This window comes from Hyperolius riggenbachi, chromosome 8 (assembly GCF_040937935.1).
Source record: "Hyperolius riggenbachi isolate aHypRig1 chromosome 8, aHypRig1.pri, whole genome shotgun sequence".
Taxonomy (NCBI): domain Eukaryota; kingdom Metazoa; phylum Chordata; class Amphibia; order Anura; family Hyperoliidae; genus Hyperolius; species Hyperolius riggenbachi.
The window spans coordinates 196,660,551-196,686,161 of NC_090653.1; the positions used below are offsets into that span (position 1 = coordinate 196,660,551).

At 44.6% G+C, this 25,611-nt stretch overlaps 1 protein-coding gene and 1 long non-coding RNA gene across 3 annotated transcripts in view; one reads left to right on the forward strand and one right to left on the reverse strand.

The window, feature by feature from the left end:
• The window catches only part of LOC137527537 (coagulation factor VIII-like), a 506,000-nt gene that overhangs the window by 220,834 nt on the left and 259,555 nt on the right, over nt 1–25,611 (forward strand). For both annotated transcript variants that reach the window (XM_068248081.1, XM_068248082.1), the window contains 2 exons: nt 4,064–4,640; nt 10,322–10,478. In XM_068248081.1, coding sequence (XP_068104182.1) covers nt 4,064–4,640; nt 10,322–10,478 — 734 coding nt within the window. The remainder of the gene's footprint in view (nt 1–4,063; nt 4,641–10,321; nt 10,479–25,611) is intronic.
• On the reverse strand, nt 7,804–24,498 carry LOC137527538 (uncharacterized). The gene is made up of 3 exons (XR_011023175.1): nt 24,087–24,498; nt 22,531–22,622; nt 7,804–8,086 (listed from the first exon to the last, which is right to left on the reverse strand). It is a non-coding gene; the product is annotated as an uncharacterized lncRNA (long non-coding RNA).

Consider the following 25,611-nt stretch of genomic DNA (forward strand, 5'->3'; position numbering starts at 1 on the left):
AGTAATTCCTTGGGACTGCACTAGGCATCCCTTCTAGCGTAGTCAGATTGTATTTTCTGTTTTGCCTTGTACTGTCTATCTGTTGCGATTGTCTTGTCACCAGCGGTGGTCGACAGGAAATCGTTCTGTCTGTACTCCGTCTTAGGGGTGCAAACCAGAGCAGCGGTTGCTACTGGTTGATTCATCTGTTTGTCTGTCTGTATCGCATCCGCTCTAGCGGTAGTGGCGGTGGTTCCTTCTGTGCTCTGTCTGGGAGTGTAGGCCAGAGCTGCGGTTGCTGCTGGCTACTCCTTCTCTCTGTCTTGTCTGGTACGAACACTTGCTGTAGGCTCGGTGAGGTAACCGTTTGGCAAGCGTTCGCGTTCTCTATTTCGTGTGTGTGTTACATTGGTTAGTTAGGGTGGCACGCTTATTACTGGGCACCTAACGCGCGGTGATCGTGTCTTTAACGCGTTCGCTGTTGCGAATGAGTGCGGAGTTCGCGTTTAGCAAGCATTTGTTATTTTCTTTGACGTTCTGATCATTGTTATTTGCTGTGTCTTTCTTGCTACACTTGTGCTCTGTCTAACTCGGTCTTGTGTCACTATTGGCAATCGCCACTCTTGCAATTGTGTTCCCACTTCGTTTCCGCTGTTGTGTGTTCACCGTCGCTGGGTGGCGACTAGATTGCTGGACACACATACATTCTGTCTCTGTGCTCTCTCTCTCTAAGGGCTATCTTGCCCTGCATTGCTTAAACTCGTACAATTCCCATCTGGCATCTGTGGCAGGGCAGAGGCTGTGTTCCTCTGCACTCCACAGCTCCATCTGATGGTGGGAATTTCCCTCTACAGGTGCATAGCACCATAGCTGGGTTCTGTTAAATTACACGCTTGTGGAGGATTTCCGCAGTGTCAGTGCGCATCTTGTGCGCTGACCACGGAAATAATTCCGCAATCGTTACAGCATGTATGTGACATCATGAGTGCCGGGCCAGCACAGGCCTACTACTCCGGGTCATAGCGACCCGGAAGTAGTACTGGGCCCAGAGAGATTCGCCCGGCGAACGGTTCAGGCCATCTCTACTAACCATTAATAGTTCACTGAATTAAAAACCTGTAAGCTTTGTGCAAACTATTTGAGGGGTTACTAAGAGATACTATACAAGACTTCATAGCAGAGAATAATCTTATTTCTCAGCATCAGCATGGGTTTACTAAGGACAGGTCCTGATTGCCTAGCATGCTCAGCTTTTATGACGTGGTGCATTTTGGTTGTACCAATGGTCTAGCACCATACAAAATAAATGGGATTCAGATGGGGAGGGACATCAAACTTGGAGAAGGACTTAGGAGTATTCATTGACAAGTAATCGTATTCAATGCCAAGCTGCTACAACTAAAGCAAATAAAATATTGGTATGCATTAAAAGGGAAATAAAAACTCAGGATGCTAGCATAATATTGCTCCTGTTTAACTCTTTATTAAGGCCGCATCTAGAATATGGAATTCAGTTCTGGGCACCGCATTACAGGAAAGATATTGCAGTTGTAGAGCAGGTGCACAGACAAGCAGAAAATTGATTAGAGAAATAGGTCTCAGTTACCAAGAAAGGTTAGAGAAACTGGACTTATTTAATCTGGAGAAAAGACCCCTTAGAGGAGATCTACTTAACATGTATAAATACATCAGAGGGCAATATAAAAGCTTGGCAGGTGAGCTGTTTGTCACTAGGCTTTTGCAAAGGTCTGGGGACATGATCTGCTCATGGAGGAACAAAGTTTTAGCCATTTATATAGGTAAGGGTTCTTTACAGTAAGAGTAATTAAAATGTGGAATGGATTGCCACAGGAAGTAGTTATGACAAATTCTATATCTGTGCTTAAGGGGGGGGCGTATATGCTTTCCTTGCATTGAAAGACCTCCATGGCTATAATTACTAGGTAATTCCTGGTCGTGTTGATCCAGGGATTTTATCCGATTGTCATCTGGAGTCAGCAAGTTTTTTTCTTCCCTTTTGGAGCTAATTGGACCATGCCTTGTAAGGTTTTTTCTCCTTCTTCTGGATCAACAGAGATATGGGCAGCACGGTGGCATAGTGGTTAGCGCTCTTGCCTTGCAAGCGCTGGGTCCCTGGTTCGAATCCCAGCCTGCAAGGAGTTTGTATGTTCTCCCTGTGTCTGCGTGGGTTTCCTCCAGGTACTCTGGTTTCCTCCCACACCATAAAAACATACAGATAGGTTAATTGGCTTCCCCCCCCAAAAAATTGGCCCTAGACTCCAATACATACACTACACTAGACATATGACTATGGTAGGGATTAGATTGTGAGCCCCTCTGAGGGACAGTTAGTGACAAGACAATATACTCTGTACAGCGCTGCGTAAGATGTCAGCGCTATATAAATACTAAATAATAATAATAATATGTGAGGGTGCAGGCTAGTGTTGTAATTTATTTTCTGGTTGAACTCAATGGATGTATGTATTTTCTCACCCAAATAACTATGTAAGTATGTAACAACTCTACCATAGTCTAAAGCCCTATTTGTGTTGAAGCCATAACCCTATTTGTAAACTTTTGAGATGTGGGAGGAAGCCAGAGCTCACCACCACAAATATACAATTTCCACCTATTCACTGTCCAAATAGACTCAAGCACTGCAAGGCAAAGGCAATAGTGATATTCAGCATCATGCTACCAAGATTTTATGGAATGCAAATATTTTGGTTAAAAAGGAGAAACACATCTAAGGCATGTATATGTATGATGGAAAATGTAGAGTTGTTCAACCTTCATATGCTCCTAAGGTATACAATGGGTTCTGTAAGTTTAGATTGCGGAAGGCACACATTTAATTCAGCCGCTTGTTAAAATGGGCACCAGGTGTTGTCAGTATTTAAAATGTTGGTATGGTTATCTTACCAATACACTACTATTGCCTTGCCGGACACTTAACCCTAACCCTTCTCCCAAAGCATATCTATTTATTGCTAAATGTCTAATTCTAACCTCCTCTCCGTGATTATGAATTCTATCCTCCCCCACCTTATCCTCTAACATCAATCCATTAAACGGTAATCTTAAATAGACACTGAAGCAGAAAAAAAATTATGATATCATGAATTGGTTGTGCAATACGGATAATTACTAGAACATTGGTCGCAAAAAAAAATATTCTCATATTTTTATTTTCAGTTATACAGCTTTTTTTTTTATAACAGTGCATCATTCTCAAATATGTGCAATTTACACATTACTCAGCATTCTAAATGTTTTTATAGAACAGGCCAGTGAACTTTTGACATGTCCTGAACTATTCTCTGCAAAAGAAAAACACAATACAGCTGAGATAACCTAATCAGAAGTCAGAGCTCTCTGCAACTTTCAAAGTTGTAGAACCCAATGGCTATTTGCATAGATAACAACTAGAGTTTCTTAAGTCTTCCTGTACTGGAAACAAATGTTAGACTTATGTCTCTGACCCTAATGCTTTATTTCTTAGCTGTACTACACATACAAATCATTATATCATATATTTTTTTTTCGCTTCAGTGTCTCTTTAACCTTATGCTCTCTCCCTACCCCACTATCCAGAGCTATGAAGAGAGAGATGCATGTCTTCCAGAACATATGTTAGCTAGGCATGCAGTGTCAAGAGGCCTAGGCATATGCATAGAACATAGTAAGATCCCACGCCCCACCAAACTCCATATGGCTGTTTCCATTATATAAATGTCAGAAAAGTAAGCTGACTATTTTTGTGTTTTCAGTTCTCATCAGATGTCATTTTATGAGCATTTGGGATTGTTCTTGCTGAATCTTTAGCTACTGAAGCAATATACAAAGTCTCCTTTAGAAGCCTTCTATCTGAACTTAGCTTTGTTGGATAGAATTATTACAATCCATCAGGTCTCTCTGTATATATAAACATTTAAATAAATAAAATAAATTATTTTGGTAACACAATTTCCATCAATTACACTTATGCATTAAAATGTTCCTTAATTTACAATGAGTCTCTAAAATTATCTTTTGTTAAATGTTAAAAAGCTATGTTGAACTGCTAGTTTCTTCCATCTAGGGACATGGCATGTGACACCAAAGTCTCCTTTGGCAGAATTTGGTATGAAAGCAACATTAAGAGTTTCTGAATGTGAAAATAATCAAGATGACGACTTTGACTATGATCTTGAAGACTCAATTGGTTTAAGATATGAAAATGGATTATTTGACTATCCCTCTATTTTACCTCAAGAAAAACAACCTCGGAGCAGTTTAAATAAATTAATAATGTCTGATTACTTAAATACTTTATTCAGAAATGATTATCCTTTGATGGATTCTGAAATTACCATTGGACCAGAAGTTAATAAAGTGGACCCAAGTGCAAAAAAAGGTAAAGAATACAGAGCTGAGAAGAAAATCGGACCAATACACAATCTTTTAGAAAGTAAGTCTGCTGAAAATACTGCAGACTCTGTGGATTTTTATGACGAGGAATACAGCAATGCTGATGCTGAGGATATCCACCTATATGAAGACCAATGGGATAACGATCCACGCAGTACTGAAGGGCAACTGCGCACTTACTTCATAGCAGTTGAGGAAATCATATGGAATTATGGTGCTGGAAAGTCACCTTATTTTATGGAAGACAAGTGAGTATATCCTTTTTTTTTTTTTTTTTTTTTTTTAGTGTAAGTACAAAAAGGAAAACCTTTCTGATTGTAAATAAAGTGAACAGAGATTCACACTTGCCCTTTACCACATTGTAAAACATACATTAGCAATGACAGCCTATGCAAATGGGCTCAGTTACGGTATATCTGATTTGAATGCATTTTTCTATTCACAGAAAAAAATACCAGTACTTGCAGCTTTCTGCAGTTTTGTATATGTTATGGCCAAAACCAGAAATTGGCCAATTCTAGAATTGGCCGGCCGTTTCTAGAACTGGCCGATTTGACGTCGGCCAAAGTCCAAAATGCTGGGAATTTCTGACATTGGCCGGCCAGTTCTAGAAATGGCCAAAGTCAGTCGGCCAAAGACCAAAACGCACAAATCCCAGAACATCCCGGGTCCTGTCCAGCACCATGAATGGCACTCGGAACTTCCTCCCTGCTCTGAAAGTGATACAAACCCTGCAATACATCTGCAGGGTGTCTTCATCCTGCTTTCTTGGGAGCAAATTTTTAACATCCTGTGCTTTTAAATTAACTGCTCTGCTGTGGCAGTCACACAGGGCAGAGATCAAACTACAGTGTTGCTTAGTCACAGATGAGGGTGGGGGGATGCATGGCTGGGAGCTTTGCATGACGGGGAGGGGGGCTTTTTTTTTTTCTGGAGGTTGCCTGTGTTACTGTGACCTCCGATCAGGGCAACCAGAGAGGCGGAGGGAGGCAACGCGCAGGCTACTCGCCCGGACTTATACACTTCATATGCGGAAGTGTTCAATGATGTCACTTCTGCATTGAAGTGTTTGCGTCCTGCGGGTCGCGTGAGCTGCCGCTCTCCGCCTCTCTGGTCGCCCTGATTAGAGGTTTGAGTAGAGGCAGCGGGGGGAGGAGCAATGAGCTGGGCTTAGTTCCTGGGGAGATGAGAGCAGCTGGCGGCGGGGAGCGGTGAGCAAAACTTTGGGACTTGGCCGGCCACGTTAAGTTACAACGGCCAAAGTCCGATATGCATGCCTGTTTTGCACATTGGTCGCATGAGCCGGCCACTTCGTATTCTGACCGGCCAGAACCCGAAGTGGCCAGACTTCGGGTTCTGGCCGTAACATATATATGTTCACGTTTTTATATTTATTGTTTGATTTAGCAGCTGTGGACACAGATGGTAGTGTGATCTCTGTCTATTGGCTACTTTACATTTTACAGAGCAACTCATTAAATGCTACACAACAATAAATTATGACAATTGCATCTTTACTTAAATTAACCACTTAACAACCTCTGCCACGCTTATCTACGCCCCTTTAAACTTCACCTGAGTCACAGGGGCGTAGATAGGCAACTCCTGTTTATTTTGCTGCTGTGCGCGATCGCGTTCACGCTCGCGTTCACGTCCGCGTGCAGACGCGTCGGGCACCCACTGGTCCGTGATTGGCTGATGTGAACATGTGTTCACAAAGCCAATGACGGTGCTCATTCATGCAGAATGTGTGTAAACATTGCATCAGTCTCTATGCTGTTACAGTTACTGAGATCACTCGTGAGAGGATCTCAGATAACTAACACAGCATTAGTGACTGATCAGTATCAGTGAGGTTTTTTTTAAATAAATTATACCCCCATTAAGCCCATTAACCCTCGCCTCCCTTAAATGTGAAAATTGGTGTGGTTTTTAGGTGAAAAACCCTGTGGTAGAGAAGTGGTTAAACAACGCATGCATTTGTCCATACTAGTTCTTTTTCCCAGGGGAATGTGCCTAAATAAAATCCCAGTGCTTCAATTCACTAAGATACGTTTGGTAAAAAGTAAAGGGTCGGTAAAGTACTGTATTCTGTGTTTTAGCATTTTTTTCCTAATTCACTAAGAGTATGAAATACATGTTTACATAATAATCTGCTGCATGCTTGTTCAGGCTCTATGGCTAAAACCATTAGAGGCAGAGGATCTGTAGGACTGTTTAAAAGGAAATAAATATGGCAGCCTCCACATCCCTCTCATTACAGTTGTCCTTTAACCATTTTTAATTACTACATAATGATATGTGTAATTGGGGAAATATGTTTTTATTATTAACTTTATTATTTTCTGGAATAGTTTTGTTTTCAGCTTTTCTCTGCACTGTTTCCTCCCTTCTTTAACTTTCCGAATGGCCGTTTACTAGTTACTAACAGCTCCAGACTGGATTTAAAATACCGAACATCTTACTTGTTTACCGCATGCTTTCACACTTTGCCCAAAGGGCTGAAAGCCAATATGTACAAAAGGAAATATGGTTACACAGAATAACCTAAAATCTCATTGGTGGCTGGGTGCCTTAATCGGTGCTACCCCCACTTATGCGAGACATGTCCTGAATACGGACGCAGACTTGTGTGTTGTAAATAATATGCTACAGCAGTGGTACGGGCATGTGAGGGAAGAGGGTCTTTGTTGATCCCCCACTTGTGAATATAGTGGGGTGTAGCTATCTCCTTCCACCACACTCCACTCTGTTTTGAATACTGTACATGAGTCCAAAAAGAGAAAGAAACCTGTATTGGTCAATAGATATAGGGCTGGTGACCTTAGTATGCACACTTGTATAGTCGCATTAAGGTGCTATGACTAGAAGTGTGAAGTATTTCATTAGCCAAATAAAAACCCCCTAGGGGTCAAACAATACAGGTAATTTGCCCTTCATAGAAGGTATAGCTGGGGTACAATAAAGAAGGAATATGACAGGGTGCATAGGTGTATATACAGTAAGTGCTGCTCAACAAGGCACACAGCCACCAATGAAATTTTAGGTATTCTGTGTAACCATATTTCCCTTTGTCCATATTGGCCTTCAGCCCTTTGGGCAAAGTGTGAGAGTATTATTTTGCCAGTACGGTTTCCGGTAGTGATTTGTTTACCGCATGCTCTATTCTTTGTGAATTGACATTTACAAGGCACTTACCACACAAGTTGGTCATTTACTGGGTGTAATTTTGACTTTAATGTTATTTGCAATGTGCATTGTTATAGATATGTAACAATCTTTATGTATATATATATATATATATATATATATATATATATATATATATATATATATATATATATATATACACATACACACACACACACACACACACACACACACGATATATAATTTTGTTTTCTTTTTCTTGTATTTTTGCATTTGTTTTTTTGCACACAGCAATGACTTCTTCTTCCTCTTCTTCTTCTCTTTGGCATGTAAAGTCGGCATAAGCACACTTATTTCTTGACCACATATTCTTCTTCTTCTCTTCAGCATGTGCGGTTGGCATACGCACACTTGTTTCTTGAACATGACAACCTTCCTCTTCTTCTTCTTCTTCCTCTTCTTCTTCTCTGTGGCATGTAACATCGCCATGAGCTGCTGCAGGAATTGGTGGTAGAAGGATAGGTTGTGGAACCTGGCAATAGTACTACAGCAATAATTAAAGAAAATGATGTCAGTACAGCAGCAACAGCAGAAGGAGTTGCTATTAGCAGAGTATGTTGTGGAACTTGGCAGTGGTACCAAAGCAATAATAAAAAAAAAATTATGAGGAGGAGGAATTGGTGGCAGCAAAGTAGGCTGTGGAACCTGGTGGTGGTACACAGCAAATAATAATAACCAAAAATTATGACCGCAGCGGGATGAGCAGCAAATAAAAATAAAAATTATAACTGTAGCAATAACCCCCCAAAATTCTGAAAGCAGAGGTTCCAGACAGAGGTTGTGAAGACGCAGTTGTACCCTCACCTAACCACAACTTGGACAGTACAATTTTCAACCTGGACACTCCTTAGCATTAACATAATACATTCAGTATGTCTGCAGCAGCAGAATGTGCTGTGGAACTGGGCAATGGTAGCACAGCAAATAATAACATTTTTTAATAAACAAGAGGAATGCTGGCATTGTAGCTTTAAAGCGGTTTAAAACTCTGACAAAATTTTCAACAAAAATATGTTTTCCTACTTTTTAAAATCCATACAATTATCATATTTGCTTTTGTGCACAAGTATTATTATTCATTTAGACATTATAATTTCTTTGCAGCAGCGCTTCTGAGATTTTACTCCTATGCAGAGTTACCCACCTATATGGAGAGAAAAAGCAGGCACATAGCGGGTAAACCTAAAACACTCGTACACCCTGTGTCAACACAACACACTGTGCTCCAGGATAAACCACCGCATGCAGGTTGGGGGTAACGCTCCCCCCTTCAATCCCCTGCTCACCAAATGTCTGCTTTGAATCAGGCACGTAACATTCACTGCAACGGAGTAACTGGATCAGGTCCATAAAGCGTGTGAGCGCCTCTGACAGACAGAGGCGCTCACACGCTTTATGGACCTGAACCAGTTACTCCGTTGCAGTGAATGTCACGTGCCTGATTCAAAGCAGACATTTGGTGAGCAGGGGATTGAAGGGGGGAGCGTTACCCCCAACCTGCATGCGGTGGTTTATCCTGGAGCACAGTGTGTTGTGTTGACACAGGGTGTACGAGTGTTTTAGGTTTACCCGCTATGTGCCTGCTTTTTCTCTCCATATAGGTGGGTAACTCTGCATAGGAGTAAAATCTCAGAAGCGCTGCTGCGAAGAAATTACGTTGTGTGTGAGGAGGTCCTTTTAGGTTCTGCTCTCATTTGGCAGCCAGCTGCAGATTGGAAGGACTTGTTTTAGAGGTGGTGAGCGCTGTATCGCACTTTGAATTTAGACATTATAACTTCCCAAAGTTCAGTTAATTTATTTTTAAAGCTGCTGGTGCATTTTATTCATAACTGTTGTAATTCTCTTGTGAATGCAGCCACCAGTGATTTCTGACCTGTGTTTCACCCCAGGACTCCTCCGCTGAAGTCCTGCACAGCCAGAGAATGTTTACATAAATGTATCAAGTAAAGAATGTGTACACAAGATAAGTTTAACAGCAGTTCAGATGCGGGTTCTCCCTGCAGAAGAGTCAGCCCTGTGATATAACCCTTTGAATGCTGATTTACTAAAAAAAAAAAATTGTGTTAGTATATTATATGCTGTAAACAATCTTTTAGAGCAAAGAAGAAATTCTTGGTTATATACCACTTTAAGTGCTGTGTGACGGGGGGGGGGGGGGGGGGGGGGGGCTGACATGATTGAATTCAACATATCATTTGTATACATCGAAATTTACACATACCTGTACCGTTGGTGGGAAGGTGATTGAAGGTGGGTGCCGAGCACTAAATGGCCATCAGGCTTTAAGTGCCCAGCACCCACCTTTACTCTCACTCTTACTTCCCACCAAGGTACCGGATATGTGCAATTTTTGATGTATACAAATGATATGTTGATTTTAATCATGGCTGCATGCATGTTTGAATAAATAGACATTCAGCAGTGCTGACATGGGTAGCCCCAGCTGCACTTTAAAGATTTTCTGCTGGGTCTTGCTATACTTTACTTAAATGTTCTTTTACTTATGTACAAGGAGAATGCATTCTTACTTCCAATTAGAAAAGAGAGGGCAAAGCAAAAATGACAAATTTTGCTTTACTGTATTTGTATCTATAATGGTTCAGTACTGTAAAGGTATTAATATATTTTTCCAATATGCATCTTTCCCTCCCCACCTCCCCAATCCATTTTACATTCAACAAACAACTTGTCTGTAATAAATCTTCACTTTTCTCACTAGGCATCACAATCAGCATGGATTTCCTTCATATAAGAAAGTTGTTTTCAGAGAGTATCTAGACAGCAGCTTCACAGAATATGCAACTCGTGGTGAAAGAGATGCTCATTTAGGACTCTTAGGGCCATGTATCCTTGCAGAAGTAAATGATGAAATCATAGTAAGTAAGCCTATCAATTTTACTTACATTAATATAAAATATCATGTGTGAATATATAGTCAATCTGGTTACAAAATTTGCACTGCAGGGGCATATCTTCTGGGGTTCACAAATAGCATTGTGGAAAAAGCTGTTATTTCCTACAATGCAATGAGGATCCCAGACAGCAGACTGTCATAACAGGACATTGGTCATGACATCACACTGTGGGAGGGATTTCACCCCAATATCAGCCATATAGACCCCCTGGTGATCCATTTGAGAAAAGGCAAAGATTTCTCGTGAGAAACAGGGTATCAGCTACTGATTCAAATAACAAATCCTTGGTTAAAGTTCCTCTTTAACAAAGGAAGTTAGGGGGACATCTGCACCTTTCTTTTGTCCTTTGCAAATGACATTCTTTTAAATATTTATTACTGTGAAAAAAGGCATAGCACAAGTAAACAATGAGTCGATAAATAAATAAAGCAATTACAATTCCTACAACAGTATAGACATGGTCTGGTAGAGCATTTTTACTTAAAAATACATACTAATCTCTATAGTAACAGTACAAAATGGAAAAATGATATACAAATGTGCACAATATTAACACACACACATGTCAGGAACCGGCCCCACGGCACGCCTGCAGATACGGTTCCTGACTACTGGTTTGACCAGATCGAGAGGGGAAGCAGCCTTATTCAAGCTACAACAACTTGTCGCCCCTCAAAGCACCTCTCACTGCCACCACTAGCTGCTGCTAGACACTTCCACGATTCCCACCCTGCTGTCGAGTGATATGCACGCAGTCGGCGTTTTCGTATTTGGATCAGCTTTGCGCTTAGGCCACACATGGGAACGCCACACACACAATACAATCGTACAGTAGCAAGGCACAATCAGGCACTGAACTTGTAACGTAAATTACACTGCAGTCTCTTTCTAGGCTATGAGCTAGTTTAGTACATCAGAAGTCAAACTTATTAAATAAAGATTTAATATTCCAGAAAAAAAGTGGAACAATGCAGAAAATAATGTATACAAAAGATTTACAAAAGCAAAGTAAAAATTACAAAGATAAAAAAATAAAATGGGAATAAACAGAAATTGAACTTTTACCAGCACAAACTGGGCCATGGAGGGACACAAATTTTCTGATTCGCTCAGGATCATCTCTAGCCATGCGCTACCCTCAGGAGAAAATGATTTTTAGGCATCTGGCCCGGCCTTTTATGCTGGGAGATATGCCTTGAGGCTGCAAGCCCATTGGGAAGGGAAGGAACTAGTTTTAATTAACTTTCCAGACATTTCCCATCTCTTCGTAGATTACCATCACTTCGTAGATCTAATTTATTGTATTGTAACACACATCAACAAGACTTCTGTAGTAAGGGCTTGCTGGCTGTAATATGCAACTTCCAAGGCTTTTCCTGTCCCACTTTTGAACTTTGCAGACTTCAAAACAACTCAAACACTTCGGGCTCGATTCACAAAGCGGTGCTAACCCAGTTAGAGACTTTAGGCGAAAAGCCTGTTTAGGCGTGATAAGTTTAGGCGTGATAAGTTTAGGCATGATAAGTTTAGGCATGATAAGTTTAGATACGTTTAGATCGCGCACAAAGTCCCGCACGCAAAGCAGCGCCATTAAACTCTATGCGAAGTGCACCAGACTTTGCTAACGCAAAACTTTTGATCAGCTGTGCACTGCGGTGCTAACCCAGTTGGTGCTTAAACTTATCACACCTAAACTTATCATGCCTAAACTTATCACACCTAAACTTATCACACCTAAACTTATCATGCCTAAACTGAGTTTAGGCATGATAAATGGCTTTTCACCAGCGTGCTAACTGTTAGCACCGCTTTGTGAATCAGGCCCTTCATCTTTCCGGACTCAGTCTGATTGGATATTGGCTTGTTTACATATACACAGAGTTCAAAGCAATGCAACACCTGTTCAGCAGATCCAGGACAGAATAGAGTGTTGTTACCTAATTACCTGTATCCTTGCTGGCGGCCGCAGTGTCCAGAGGATCTGAATGCTAACGTACTTCATTCTGTCATACAGACAATCACAGCTTCCCCCAAAGCCAGACTGGCTTTAGCAGACATACACATATGATACAGTATTTCATAGCAGATCAAAGGTAAGGACCTAACTGCTATTACCTAATAAGCCATTTCCTGGCCTACAGAAGATCCAATTAGCAGTGTGCAGCTTCCAGAGGAACTGAATACAGAAACTCAAGTAGCAGCTTCCTTCAGCCATACACATATGACACAGACAGAAAAGGTGAAAATATGGCTTCCACGCGATACAATATGGCTGCTATGTTCTTCATATTACCGTACATATCATCATCACCACATATATCCTCACACCTCCCCTTCAAATTGGCGACGGGCAGATGATCTTCCCAGCGCCTACACTGCTGGTCTGGCCTGGTGGGGTAACTCCTTAGCATCCTCATGAGGATTCCCCACCTGGCAGTTCGCTCCAAGCTACACGGCTGGAAAACTAGGCCAGGTTGCTGCAATGCGTCATTGCCCCTGGCAACCTGACGTAACCAACCAGGGGGATGATGATCCGTGACGACCATGAATTTGCGACCATAGATACAGTGCTGCAGCTGGGGAAGGGTTCTGACAGTCACTACACACACTCTCTCTAGTGACAGGAGCTATCTCTCTGTCCCTTTGGGGAACAATTATCTGCCGGTCCGCCTCCTCCACTCCAGACGGCTTTGAGGGAATTACTTCCCACAACCCTCTATGCCTGCCCCTCTTAGCTGGTGACCTGCTGGCCAGACCCCTGGGCTCTTCCAGGCTGCTGTCAAATCGAACAGCCCCAGAGAGCTCAGTGCTGCCTGTCACACACGACAGCAAGGCTGAAAACTGAGAGGCTCCTGGGCCCTCAAGGCCAGGTTATGACGCGGATTCTGCGGACCCGGCAACATCTGCCCCTTCAGCGGACAGTTCCTCTGCTGTAGACCCGCTAGTGCTGCTGGTTACCCCTGCAGTGGAGGGAGGGTCCGCATAACACATATCATTGCTCATACATTTGATCTCGAAAACATCTGAAGGGGAAAGGTCTGGCCTGGTGCCATCTGCCCCTTCAGTGGGCAGTTCATCTGCTGCAGCCCAGCGAACACTGCTGGTTACTCCTGCAGCCGACGGAGTGCCCATCTGACCAGCATCATTATGTAGCACAACGCATATGATATCAACATTATCAGCCCTACACATATTGTCATTTCGAACATCACATACAACATCAACATTATCTGCAGCATTACATACATTGCTACTCAGCACTTCATAAGTAGCATCAACAGTTCCTGCATCAATTACCTCGATAGTCCGTGCATCTTAAATTACATTATCAGTTTCTGCATTCTCTGTATCAACATGTCCTACTCCAGGCCTAGGCACTGGAGATTTACTAGGGCTGGTTCCTAGTACACAGTCCTTAGCCCCTGGAGACTCACCAGCACCACCCACTGGCACAGAGTTATCAAACAGTACCTTGCATGAGTCCTGGACTTCGGGTGGGGAGGCAGGCTCCACGAGGGCTGGATTAGGCTCATACCGGGCTACGAACCGTCCCAGGTCAGCACCTAGCAAAACGTTGGTGGGGATTTTGTCAGTTACCCCAACTTCTTTCATTCCGCTGCCGGCCCCCCAATCCAGGTGGACCAAGGCGGTGGGTATGGCTGGGGTGGGACTTGACTTGTTTGAAATAGATTCCTTTGGCGTGGAATCCCACAGCGTGCTGCCTGTCTCCCCTGCACCAGCAGCAGAAGCTAGCCTCATGCCTCAGCGAGCATTTGCCAGGCAGAAGTGAGCAGTTGAGAGAGTTTGAGGGGCATTTCACTGCCTATCAGCGGTGGATGTTGGAGGAACTGCTGGAAATTATACAGGATAAATCCTCCTCGCCTGATCTTCCACCTGACCTTCCAATTCCTCTTTATCATTTCAAAGATTCACTGGAATAAAATACCTCAGGAGAGGTTACATTTTATGAACAGGAGTGAGAAAGTTTGTGTCCACAAGGCATTACTGAGAGCAGTTTCCACCTGTCTGTAGAGGTGGGCTCCATCTGGTGAGCATATTGTGGTGTAGGGAGTGGGATCCCCACGGCATGGAATGAGAGCACCGTTTACACAGAGTGACACTATTGGAGAGCATACCTTTTTTATGGACAGTATTACCCTATGTCGAGATTTGTTTTTATTACAGGATCATTACCATTCATACGTGGATATGAGCACTGCCTAAAATCCACCATTAATTGAGGTGGTCTGAATCCGGTGAGCATATAAGGAGAAGGGGTGTGGGTTGATGAATTAATGGCACCAATCCTCACAATTCACTAGAGCACGTCTGAGTGGTGTGCTGCCTAATACTGATAATCTGAACGGTATCACCCTATGTGGAGAATTTTTGTATTCTTTTAGGATTGATGGATTCAACTGTACTCCCTCAGTGAGCCGCAGCAGTAACCCTAATGGTGGATGGAATTTTCTGAATGGAATTTTGAGGACTTTTGTAAGATTTATACAGTACTGTGGACTTTTGATTTAAATTTGTGAGTCACGGAGTCTGGTAAAGCGCAGCAGACACACTTGAACATTGTATTAATAATTTTGGAAATTACTGTAGCGATCCCAGAGTCTGGTGGTAGAATATTACAACTAACCTGTGTGGACTGTGGCGCATGAATTAAGTATTATACGGTATGGCTGGGGTGACACCCCCAACTCCTTTGACAGCAATCCTTTTCCCAGGTATGTACTGCTCAGGGTTCACAAGCTGGGGATGTATGAGAGTCACTTCTGCTCCAGTGTCTCTCAGCCCAGTGGCAACTGTACCCCCAACTGTGACAAGCTGCAGATTCTCTGCATTGCTAGTGGCATTCCTGGTAGCACACAAAACAGTTTGGACTTCACTGGGGTTTGGGGCCTCACTGGATTTTGGGGCCTCCCTCTTCCTCGCTGGGCAAGTCACACTGATATGACCCACCTTGTCACATACAAAGCATTTCCGGGTGTCAGTGTTTGGTGGCTTGAATCCAGGAGACGGTGGTGCTTGCTTCCTCTGTGTGACGGGTGAAGCAGGTCTAGTGATCTGTTCTCCCCTCCAGCTGGATGCTGTAGTCCTCCGGGACTCGGATGCTCGATGGGCTGTGTAGGAATCAGTGACTTTCGCGGCCTCATCCACAGTCTTTGGCTCTCGGTCCAGTACAAAGAACCGGACCTCAGCAGGACAAGTATGTAGGAACTGGTCCTTGATCATCAGTTCCTGCAGGGCATCAAAGGTTTTGACTGCTAGTCCTTTTAGCCACTGCTGGAAGGCAGTGCGCAGGTTGCAAGCATGATCCAGGTAACTGTTATTAGGACTTCGCTGCATTGTCCAGAAACGTTTGCGATACACCTCTGGCGTGAGGTGGTAGCTCTTAATGATGACTTGCTTAATTGCCTCAAAGTCCGCTTCTTCCTCCTGGGGGAGACTCACAAACGCCTCCAGGGCCTCGCCTTTCAGCCCTGGTGTGAAATATCTTGCCCACTGCTCTCGGGGCACCCCATACTGACGACAAGTCCTTTCAAACCCCTGTAGGAAAGTGTCTATTTCAGAGTCCTTGTCCATAGTGGGGAACTTATCCAGGGGGATTCTGTGGACTCGCTCACCTTCGTGTTCTGCAGGTCCAGCAGACCGGTTCTGCTGCTGAAGTTTATCCAGCTCCAGGTGGTGTCGCCGTTCCTTTTCTGCTTGTCGTATTTCCCTCTCTGCTTGCTGATGTTCCAGGATCCGCTTCAGGCGCAGTTCGGGATCAGCCGAGCCTAGTAGCTGTAGGTTGGCTTCCAGAGATGTCATCTACATGTTCGGTGGATCATCCAGGACATCGTCTCCACTCGCATCCTGTGGTGGGAGCGATTCCTCCTCTGACGTGTTGTGAGCTGCATCTGCTGGCGTTGGAGCATGGGCTTGCTCTGCCTCATCATACTTTTCGAGGGCACAAACTAACTGCTCCTTAGTCAGGCCTCTCACCGTCTCGATGCTTCTGTGCTCACACAGGTTGAGTAAGTCATTTTGATTTTGTTTCTCGTAGCTGGTTGCTTTCTGAGCCATCGTATTGCCAAATAAAAAGAAAAAAGTGGGAAAGGGAAGCAAAATGCCAAGTGTGTACCTTTGTGAAAAAAAAAGTATATAGATTCTGCACTGAGAAGACTTCTGTAAGCTAGTCGCTTCTAACAGCTTCCAGCCTTTAGTACTCAGAATAGAGAGCTAAACTACGTACTAATGTACGAAACGATCCCACCACTGCCAGCCAATTATGTCAGGAACCGGCCCCACGGCACGCCTGCAGATACGGCTCCCGACTGCGGGTTTGACCAGATCGAGAGGGGAAGCAGCCTTATTCAAGCTACAACAAGGCTGTCGCCCCTCAAAGCACTTCTCACTGCCACCACTAGCTGCTGCTAGACACTTCCACGTTTCCCACTCTGCTGTCGAGTGATCTGCATGCAGTCTGCGTTTTCGTATTTGGGTCAGCTTTGCGCTTAACACGGGAACGCCGCACAATACAATCATACAGTAGCAAAGCACAATCAGGCACTGAACTTGTAATGTAAATTACACTGCAGTCTCTTTCTAGGCTATGAGCTAGTTTAGTACATCAGAAGTCAAACTTATTAAATAAAGATTTAATATGCCAGAAAAAAGTGGAACAATGCAGAAAATAATTTATACAAAAGATTTACAAAAACAAAGTAAAAATTACAAAGATACACAATAAGACAGTTTGCATAAAAATAAAACGGGAATAAACAGAAATTAAACTTTTACCAGCGCAAATGTCCAACTGGGCCGTGGAGGGACACATATTTTCTGATTCGCTCAGGATCATCTCTAGCTATGCGCTACCCTCAGGAGAAGATGATTTTTAGGCATCTGACCCTACTTTTTATGCTGGGAGATATGCCTTGAGGCTGCAAGCCCATTGGGAAGGGGAGGAACTAGTTTTAATTAACTTTCCAGACATTTACCATCTCCCCATAGATCTAATTTACACAGGTAAAATTGTATTGTAACACACACATCAACAAGACTTCTGTAGTAAGGGCTTCCTGGCTGTGATATGCAACTTCCAAGGCTTTTCCTGTCCCACTTTTGAACTTTGCAGACTTCAAAGCAACTCAAACACTTCATCTTTCCAGACTCAGTCTGATTGTATATTGGCTTTTTTACATATACACAGAGTTCAAAGCAATGCAACACCTGTTCAGCAGATCCAGGACAGAATAGAGTGTTGTTACCTAATTACCTGTATCCTTGCTGGCGGCCGCAGTATCCAGAGGATCTGAATGCTAACGTACTTCATACTGTCATACAGACAATCACAGCTTCCCCCAAAGCCAGACTGGCTTTAGCAGACATACACCTATAATACAGTATTTCATAGCAGATCAAAGGTAAGGACCTAACTGCTATTGCCTAATAAGCCATTTCCTGGCCTACAGAAGATCGAATTAGCAGTGTCCAACTTCCAGGGGAACTGAATACAGAAACTCAAGTAGCAGCTTTCTTCAGCCATACACATATGACACAGACAGAAAAGGTGAAAATATGTTTTCCACGTGATACAATATGGCTGCTATGTTCTGCATATTACCGTACATATCATCATCACCACATATATCCTCACAACACACACATGCTGATATACCAGCAATGGCAGTGACTGGCTGACTATGCCTCTTCAGTGTGTATACAAGTAAAAAAACGGAATCACTTCTACTGTTCTTATACACTTACTGACCCTGTCCAATTGTATGTCTCTCTCCACTACAGCTAGAGTGGAAAAAGGAAACAGAATTAAAAGCTCTCTGACTGCTAAGGACAGACTCTGTATCAGTGGCGTAGCTAGAAACCTCTGGGCCCCGATGCGGAATCTGGATGTGCCCCCCCCCCAACAGCCCCCCCCCCGGCGACAACAGCCCCCCCCTCCCCCGGCAACACCCGACGCACACACATATCCGAATCCCTATAGCCAGCTACAGGTCACCCCAGTATAGGTAGCCAGGCATAGGTAAGCCGGTATAGTTGCCCCCGGTATAGGTTAGCCAGGTAGGTGCCTCCAGCATAGGTAGCCAGTATAGTTGCCCCCAGTATAGGTTAGATAGGCAGGCGCCGCCAGCATAGGTTAGATAGGTAGGTGCCCCCAGTATAGGTTAGTTAGGTAGGTGCCTCCAATATAGGTAGCCAGTATAGTTGCCACCTGTATAGGCTAGCTAGGTGCCCCCAATACAGGTTAGATAAGTAAGTGCCCCCAGTATAGGTTAGATAGGTAGGTGCCCCCCAGTATAGGTTATATTAGGTAGCTGCCCCCCAGTATAGGTCAGATGAGGTAGGTGCCCCCCAGTATAAGGTTAGATGAGGTAGGTGTCCCCCAGTATAGGTTAGATTAGGTAGCTGCCCCCCAGTATAGGTTAGATTAGGTAGCTACCCCCCAGTATAGGTTAGATAGGTAAGTGACCCCCAGTATAGGTTAGATTAGATAGGTGCCCCCCAGTATAGGTTAGATTAGGTAGGTGCCCCCCAGTATAGGTTAGATTAGGTAGATGCCCCCCAGGATAGATTAGGTAGCTGCCCCCAGAATAGATTAGGTAGCTGCCCCCCAGGATAGATTAGGTAGCTGCCCCCCACGATAGATTAGGTAGCTGCCACCCCCAGGATAGATTAGGTAGCTGCCCCCCCAGGATAGATTAGGTAGCTGCCCCCCCCAGGATAGATTAGGTAGGTAGCTGCCCCCCCAGAATAAATTAGGTAGGTAGCTAGCCCCCAGGATAGATTAGGTAGGTGGCTGCTCCCCCAGGATAGATTAGGTAGGTAGCTGCCCCCCCCCCCCAGGATAGATTAGGTAGGTAGCTGCCCCCCCCAGAATAGATTAGGTAGGTAGCTGCCCCCCCCCCCCCAGGATAGATTAGGTAGGTAGCTGCCCCCCCCAGGATAGATTAGGTAGGTGGCTGTCCCCCCAGGATAGATTAGGTAGGTGGCTGCCCCCCCAGGATAGATTAGGTAGGTAGCTGCCCCCCCAGGATAGATTAGGTAGGTAACTGCCCCCCCCCAGAATAGATTAGGTAGGTAGCTGCCCCCCCCCCCCAGGATAGATTAGGTAGGTGGCTGCCCCCCCAGGATAGATTAGGTAGGTAGCTGCCCCCCCCCAGAATAGATTAGGTAGGTAGCTGCCCCCCCAGAATACATTAGGTAGGTAGCTGCCCCCCAGGATAGATTAGGTAGGTGGCTGCCCCCCCCAGGATAGATTAGGTAGGTAGCTTCCCCCCCCCAGGATAGATTAGGTAGGTAGCTGCCCCCCAGGATAGATTAGGTAGGTGGCTGCCCCCCCAGGATAGATTAGGTAGGTAGCTGCCCCCCAGGATAGATTAGGTAGGTAGCTGCCCTCCCAGAATAGATTAGGTAGGTAGCTGCCCCCCCCCAGGATAGATTAGGTAGGTGGATGCCCCCCCAGGATAGATTAGGTAGGTGGCTGCCCCCCCCCCCCCCAGGATAGATTAGGTAGGTAGCTGCCCCCCCAGAATAGATTAGGTAGGTAGCTGCCCCCCCAGAATAGATTAGGTAGGTAGCTGCCCCCCCCCAGGATAGATTAGGTAGGTAGCTGCCCCCCAGGATAGATTAGGTAGGTGGCTGCCCCCCCAGGATAGATTAGGTAGGTAGCTGCCCCCCAGGATAGATTAGGTAGGTAGCTGCCCCCCCAGAATAGATTAGGTAGGTGGATGCCCCCCCAGGATAGATTAGGTAGGTGGCTGCCCCCCCAGAATAGATTAGGTAGGTAGCTGCCCCCCCAGAATAGATTAGGTAGGTAGCTGCCCCCACATAATGGAGGGGGGGGAGCCGGAGCCGCAGGGAGGGCAGCCCGACCTCTCCCTCCCTTCCTCTCCCCGGGCCCCCCCCCTCAGATGCAGAGTGACGCGCACGGAAGCGCTGTAGGCAGAACTCACCTCCGTCCCTGGTTCCAATCGCCGCTGGTCTCTTCCCGCTCTGCATAGATGCTGTTATACACGCAGCTTCCTGTTTAGCCGGAAGCTGCGTGTGTAACAGCATCTATGCAGAGAGGAGACCAGCGGCGATTGGAACGCAGGGAGGTGAGTTCTGCCTTCAGCGCTTCCGTGCGCGTCACTCTGCATCTGAGGGGGGGGGGGGGGGCCCGGGGAGAGGAAGGGAGGGAGAGGTCGGGCTGCCCTCCCTGCGGCTGCGCTCCCCCCTCCATTACAGCGCCCCCCTCCCAATAGCGCACGAACATGGGCCCCCCGGGCCCCCCCCCCCCCCGCCTCTTTAGGAGCCGGGCCCGGTCGCCAAGGCGACCGTTGCGACCCCGGTCCCTACGCCACTGCTCTGTATGTTATGATTCCTTTGTAAAAATACCTTAGGACTCTCTACTAGATGTAGAAAAGGCATTAGGCCATTCCCTCCCAGAATATTACTCTCAAGATCTGCAAAGATTTTGCCTTAAGTGAACCAGCCAGATTCATTGCAAATCTGACATTGTAAATGTTGCTTGTTCATCACTCATTTAAATAACAGAGTAACCAAGTGTAACGATTGGTGTAGCACACAGACGACTGATTATTGTGTGATCTGCAGAATCACCAATAATACAGACTCTATACCCGATTATGTGGTGATCTGCAGTATCACCAATAATGCAAGTATAGACGGCTGAGAAACAGAGGTGTAAAGTGTTTGGTGCAACGGTAGATTAAATGGATAGATCTCACCAGAGAAGCTGGTGAGTACTATCTGAAACAACAGTGCTAGACCTCACCAGGGGAGCTGCTGGGTACTAGCTGCAATAACAGTGCTAGCCCTAACCAGGGGAGCTGGTGGATACTAGCTGCAACAATAGTAGTATAAGTGATATTATTTAGACAAATGGGTCCTAAAAATTCCTATCACAGATAATCCTCCACAAGTCTGAGACTTCTCAATATGATCAATGTAAGACTAAGGAAGCAGGAGGAAATAAATTATATATAAAAGTACAAATTTTATTAATGACCAAAATAAACACACATATATGTAAATCTATTTAAAATTGACCAGAACACACAGGTGGGCCACCATGTCTAGGCCAGATGAAAAAATGTAGGGGATCCCCTAAAAAAATATTGATAGTGCGCAATCCATCAAATATCTTAATGCAAAAAAAGGGGGAAGCGACTCCTAGCAGGTAACATTGAAACAAAAGACCTTGGAGAGAAATATATCATTGGTTTTAAAGGCCAAGTGTCCAGGACCTAAATGGAAAAAAAAAAAAAAAAAAAAACATCCTAGTAGGTGGTGAGTGAGAGGTGGAGGCAGAGGCGTGATGCATCCAATTCTCCGCATGTACGCACGGCGTTCCCCCCGCGTCCATATATGTGTTCCCTCCTTTGATCCGCATCACCGCATGCGGACGCGGGGGGAACGCCGTGCGTACATGCGGAGAATTGGATGCATCACGCCTCTGCCTCCACCTCTCACTCACCACCTGCATCCTGTGATGGTGGGGTGGGAGTGGTCATGGGGGGGCGTGGTAGCATCCTTTGGCCGCCCAGTGCCATTTTAGGCCGGCTCCTCTCTCCCACAGGCAGCAAAACATCTGAGCCTGCCCTGATGATGCTGGTAATCTCACCAGTGAAACCGGTTGGCCTCTAAGGCTCTCTTTGTGACCAGACACACTTGTGGTGGCAGCACATGGGCTCCTGTGGATGGACTTTGCAGTGACCAGCTACTCAGATGAGTATACCTCAATGATATGCATTTCTACTGGTGACTTGAAAACAGCCTCCTATGGAGTAACCACTGTTTACCATATGATCATTGAAACAGCTTCCTAGGATGCACCTATATGCTGCTATATGCTGTTGTTTGCTGGAATTTTGAGTTTGTCTACATCAAGTTGATGCTGCTGAAGGGATGACCCTGGCGGACTGTTCCATGAATGAACTATATCAACTTTAATATCACACCATCTGTACCTGCATATGTCTGTGGGTTAAACACTTGCCTGTGAATCTGTCTCAGAATGTGCTTCTGATTGGGGCACTAACTCTGGTGAATTGCTTGTTGCTCCTGGGGCTTGCGGATGTGTCAGGCTTGCTGTGAATATAAAAAAAAATAAAAATGTTTTGTTTACTAGCCCGAAGTGCTTGCCACATACAGTGTGTGCCTATCAATCTACCTCTATGCACCTGGCCATTGTTATAGCTCATAAATGAGACAGCTTGCCTGACCTGTGGACCTGCACATCAATTATTTTGTGATAACATATGCAGTAAGACCACCTATTGTGATGGATTGAATCTCTCTATCAGCCGTTATTCAGCCTTTTGATCCTGCAAATCACTGGAAATATTATAGCAACACAGCCGGAATCTGATATACCTGTGCTTTTTCTACTAGGATGTCTTTTCCCATTTAGGTCCTGGACACTTGGCCCTTAAAACCAATGAAACATTGCAGCAACACAGCCAGTATCTGATACACCTGTGCTTTTCTACTAGGAAGTCTTTTTCCATTTAGGTCCTGGGCACTTGGCCCTTAAAACCAATGAAACATTGCAGCAACACAGCCAGTATCTGATACACCTGTGCTCTTCTACTAGGATGTTTTTTTTTTTTTTTTTTCATTTAGGTCCTGGACACTTGGCCTTTAAAACCAATGATATATTTCTCTCCAAGGTCTTTTGTTTCAATGTTACCTGCTAGGAGTCGCTTCCCCCTTTTTTTGCATTAAGATATTTGATGGATTGCGCACTATCAATATTTTTTTAGGGGATCCCCTACATTTTTTCATCTGGCCTAGACATGGTGGCCCACCTGTGTGTTCTGGTCAATTTTAAATAGATTTACATATATGTGTGTTTATTTTGGTCATTAATAAAATTTGTACTTTTATATATAATTTATTTCCTCCTGCTTCCTTAGTCTTACATTTAGTATAAGTGATAGGTTTTACCAGAGGAGCTGGTAAAGTACTAACAACAGAAGTGACAACAAAGTTTGGCTAAACCTTACCAGGGAAGCTGGTAAGGTACTATCAGCACAAGCGACTGAATAGTTTAACTAGACCTTACCAGAGGAGCTGGTAAGGTACTATCAGTCACAGGAGCTGTATAACTTAAAATAAACCTCACCAGAGGAGCGGGTGGGTATTTAATCAAAAGAGCACCTCACCAGTGGCAAGGGCCCCCTGGTGAGTAGAGAGGTCTGACAGGCAAGGTTTGGCAACTGAGAGGCGAATACAGTACAGAAACGTGAGGCAGAAGAATAGTGAGTTAGCAGGCAGAGGTTCAGTAACTAAGGTCAGATAGGCAGAAGTACAGAATCGATGAGCAATAGCAAGGTCAGAGTATAGCCAGAATCATACACATGTAATCAGTAATACAATATAACAATAGTCCTAGTCTTGTGTGAAATCCCTGGTGTACTCCCAGATCAAAGCACACCGGATACTAGTCTAAGGTCTGAGCGCTAACACGAGTGTATTCGCAACAGCAGACAAGTTGCAAATGACCAGTGAAGGCTTAAGAAGCCGAGGAGAGCTCACAGCTGCGTCCCTTACCAATCATCCAATCCAAGCAGCGTGAGCCATCTCTGACGTCAGCCGACCGGCAGGTCAGCTGGCGCGCCTTCTTCCAGCATAAAGGTCCTGTCTCCGCACGATACAGCGACCCTATGAGCACGAGACAGTACCGTTTCCGGCGTGCTAGACGCAGACGGAACGGATGAGGCCTGAGAACAGGGAACAAAGGCGGCTGCGGGTATACCCTGCGTGTCAGCAGCCGCCATAGTTGCAGATGTTACACCAAGCAGCTTGGGGTGACCCAAACCACTAGCAATGTATAGGGGACTAAAAGAGACCAACAAGACCTCCAACTAAAAAGCAATGCTTGTTGTGATTGGCCTTATTAAAACAGAAGGAAACTGTTTCATGTGGTGTAAATAAAGACAGCACAAATGACTACTGTGCAGGAGCCATGTTATTAGCAGAATGACCAGTAACATAAATAACAGTAATTACTGGAAACAGGAAACAGGAAGTAAACCCCACAGTCATATATCATAGAGTTGTACTTGCACAAACATAACATCCATAACATTTTCCCCTTTTTAGTGTTAATAAATGAACATTCTAAATGTAAAGAGACATAATAATAATGCATTCTATATTCTATAGATTAAGTCTAATAGGTGGTTTTGAGCATCTGCCACTACGGGTGACAATTGTCCCTGGTACACAGAGTCCTTTAGTCCTCTTGGAAGTTTCTGAGCTCTTCTCATCTCCTGCTGACATACTCTGTGTTTGACTGCTGGTAGGTGTACTAGCTTGCTCAGGACTGTCAGTGCCATTGGTCTGAGGCACCCCTTCTATACATTCCTTACAGTCAAGGGCACGTTTGTCCCTGTTGTACTAAGAGAGTCTGGCTTATCAATAGGGTATTGTGATGTAGGTTTTTCTGCCACTCGTAAATCCACACGATTGTGACGATAAAGAGTTCCATCAATGTCCACAAGATACGAGCGTGGTGCAACTTTTTGCAAACAAGTGCCCATTCTCCAACGGCCCGTTCGATCCCCAGGTAAAGGTTTCATACGGATTTGTTTTCCAATATTCATCTCCGGCAAATCCCTGGCTGATGTATCATAACGAGCCTTTGACATTTGTCTCTTAAATTGTAACTTTTCTGCAACACCTTGTATGACACAAGGTTCCAAAAGCTTATTTGCTGCCGGTAAGGAGGTCTTTAAAGTGAACCAGAGACGAAGCACCCTCATGTATTTTACCATATATATCAGTGGGAACATTAGAGAAAACACCTACCCTGCTCTCCGTTTCATCCTCACTGCTAAAAGTGTCTGTTATCAGCTGTGATAAGAATCCCTGACTGAGCATTAAGTCTGGCTTTGCCGGGAATGATTATTGCTGAGTCATTATAGCAGAGCCACAAGGGGGCAGGCATGGGCTTGAAAAGACACCAGAGAAGACAGACTCAGCTTTAATCATTCCGTAGCAAAGCCAGACTGAATGCTCAGTCGGGGATTCTTATCAGAGGTGATAACAGTCAGATTAAACAGAGAACAATGAA